The sequence below is a fragment of the Lipotes vexillifer genome, unplaced genomic scaffold (assembly GCF_000442215.2).
Source record: "Lipotes vexillifer unplaced genomic scaffold, Lipotes_vexillifer_v1.1 scaffold760, whole genome shotgun sequence".
Taxonomy (NCBI): Eukaryota; Metazoa; Chordata; class Mammalia; order Artiodactyla; family Lipotidae; genus Lipotes; species Lipotes vexillifer.
The window spans coordinates 745,553-748,084 of record NW_006772931.1 but is presented as its reverse complement, the minus strand read 5'-3'; the positions used below and the strand labels follow the sequence as shown (position 1 = coordinate 748,084).

At 40.6% G+C, this 2,532-nt stretch overlaps 1 protein-coding gene across 1 annotated transcript in view; it reads right to left on the bottom strand.

The window, feature by feature from the left end:
* RXFP2 (relaxin family peptide receptor 2) overlaps nt 1-2,532 on the bottom strand; it is a 50,229-nt gene that overhangs the window by 47,471 nt on the left and 226 nt on the right. Inside the window, 1 exon segment of the mRNA XM_007447945.1 lies at nt 1,094-1,264. Within this exon segment, the coding sequence (XP_007448007.1) occupies nt 1,094-1,264 (171 nt within the window).

Sequence of the window (2,532 nt, the reverse complement as noted above, 5' to 3'; positions counted from 1 at the left end):
TCCTGGACTTTGCTGTCGCCTCTGACTGCTAGCTGGGCAGTGCCAAGGAGTGGCAGTTCTGTGTGGTATAAATCACACAGGATTCACTCAGATTCAGGAGACCTGGGTTCTAGTGTATACTCTGTGACTAACTAGACATGTCAACCTCTCTTGGCTTCGGTTTCTTCGAGAGAAAAATACACGGGTTAGATTAGATGACATGTACAGTCCTGATATACAGACCTAAAATGGCCTATAAGACCTTTCGTGATCTGACCCCTGTTACCTCTTCTTTATTCTTGTTCACTCCGCCCAAGCCAATTGGGCTTTTCCTTCCCACAAACACACTGTCTTGTTTCATTCAGCCTCAGGTCCTTTGCATTTGCTGTCTCCTTTGCCTGGAACTTTGCCAGAATATTTCATGGTTTCTTTCTTCTTTTCATTTCATTCTCAATTCAAATGTCATCCTCTCAGAGAGGGTTTTTCTGGCTATATCTTTAAAGTAGCCTTTCCCCCAACTCACTTTCTATCCCATTATCCTGTTCTATATACTTCATGGCACTTATCGCTCTCTGAAATTATTTAATTTGTTTACGTACAAGTTTACTGTCCTGCTTCTTTACATGGTCCCTGTGAACTGCATAAGGGCAAGACACTTGTCTCCCTTGAGCCTGCTGAGTCCTGGTGACTTGGAGAGCTCACAAGGGGCACTGGATGTAGGTCTACTGAATAACTTAATTCTCTAGGCAGGCCCATTTGCACTTTAAGGGTATTCCTGAAGCTGAACCAAATTACCAAGCCACAGGGAAGTGGTCATAGTAAGCCATTTAAAATTAACATATGGGTATCCAAGTAGAACTTTAAATAATTTTATTTTTCATCAAATACAACTTTTTGTAATACTGTATTTCTGATTTAAGCAACCTCGATATATGAAAATTCTGGCAATTATCACAAATCCATTGGGGAGCAATTAGTTGTGTCACAATAGGATTCCCTATAGAGTACCAAATCCCCTTTTCCCCTTTTTCATCACCATTAGCATCTGATCCACCCACAGTTTTGGGCAGTTCACAAGGGGTGGCGTCCGTATGGAGCTGAGCCCAGGACTCACCACAGTTCTCCTCATCAGCTCCGTTCCCGCAGTCGTCCACGCCGTCACAGTGAAAAGCACGGGGTAAGCACTGGGTCAGGTTCCCACAGGGAAAGTATCCTTTTGGGCACAAAGGAGTGATTGTACTTCCTTCGGTCAGTGCAAAATCTATGTGAAAGAGGGGACAGAAGTCTTACGTAATGGGAAGAACTTGTTAATATGGCCAAACTCTTTTTGTGTTATGCCATTTAATTTTCACAAAATGCTATGAGTTGAGTTTGTCTGGTGTTATTCTTAGTGTACAGTTTCTCTGAAAAAAATATAGTGTTATAATTTTAATTATAACATGTAAAATAATCACAATCATACCAAACACCAGCTATACCAAGAGTGGAATCAAGACTCATTTTGAATTTGCTTCAGGAAGGCAATGGTAAACAAAACCAAAGCAATTGTCCTAATTTTGTATGAAATTAAAGACCTGTTTAATTTTGGTTTCCACTCCTGGAAACCAAAAGGTAAAACTATGAGCTAACAGGACCAAATAGGTGGATTTATTTACTTATTAATCCTTTATAAGGAAGATTTGAGGTGACATAATGAAAATACACATGCAAAAGGAGAGTTTAAGTGTGCATGACAGTGAAATCCAGAACCGCATCGGAACAAGGAGAGATAATATTGAGTAATAACATCTAACACTCATTGGGCTTACTGTGTGCCAGGTAGTTTGCACAGAGGTTAATCTCAGTTATTCCTTCAACAAGTCTATGTGTGGGTGATAGTATCCTTCCTATTTCAGGGTTAGGGAAGTTGAATGCAAAATCACACAGGTAGATTTGATCATCCCTCCGACCCCAGAGGCCCATTTTTAACCGTCTTGCTAGGGGTAATCAGGAACCTGCATTTCAAGGAGCATTAAGTCCTCTACGAGGATGAATTAAAAATAGTCTTCTTGTGTTGGGAATGTAAGAGAAAATGAATGAGAGTTGAACAACTGCTGGGTTGAATGAAAAAGCACAGAAAGGAAATATAATTAACATTTACAAAGTTACTATATCTGTGGATAGGATGACCAAAGAAATTCCACAATTTTAGATGCAAGAGACACTCTTAATTTTGAAAGAGTACTTTCCAGAAAATAAAGAGATGTGTTTTTTTTTTTTTTTTGTAAATACTTTAGTAAAAATTTGCAAGTCATGTATTTTTTTTTAAAAAAAGGGAGTATGGGTTGGACAGAAATACGCGAGGGAGATTAAGAGGTACAAACTTCCAGCTGCAAAATAAATGAGTCAAGGGTATAAAATGTGGGCTTCCCTGGTGGCGCAGTGGTTGAGAGTCTGCCTGCCAATGCAGGGGATACGGGTTCATGCCCCAGTCTGGGAAGATCCCACATGCCGCGGAGCCTGCGCATCGGGAGCCTGTGCTCTGCAACGGGAGAGGCCACAACAGTAAGAGGC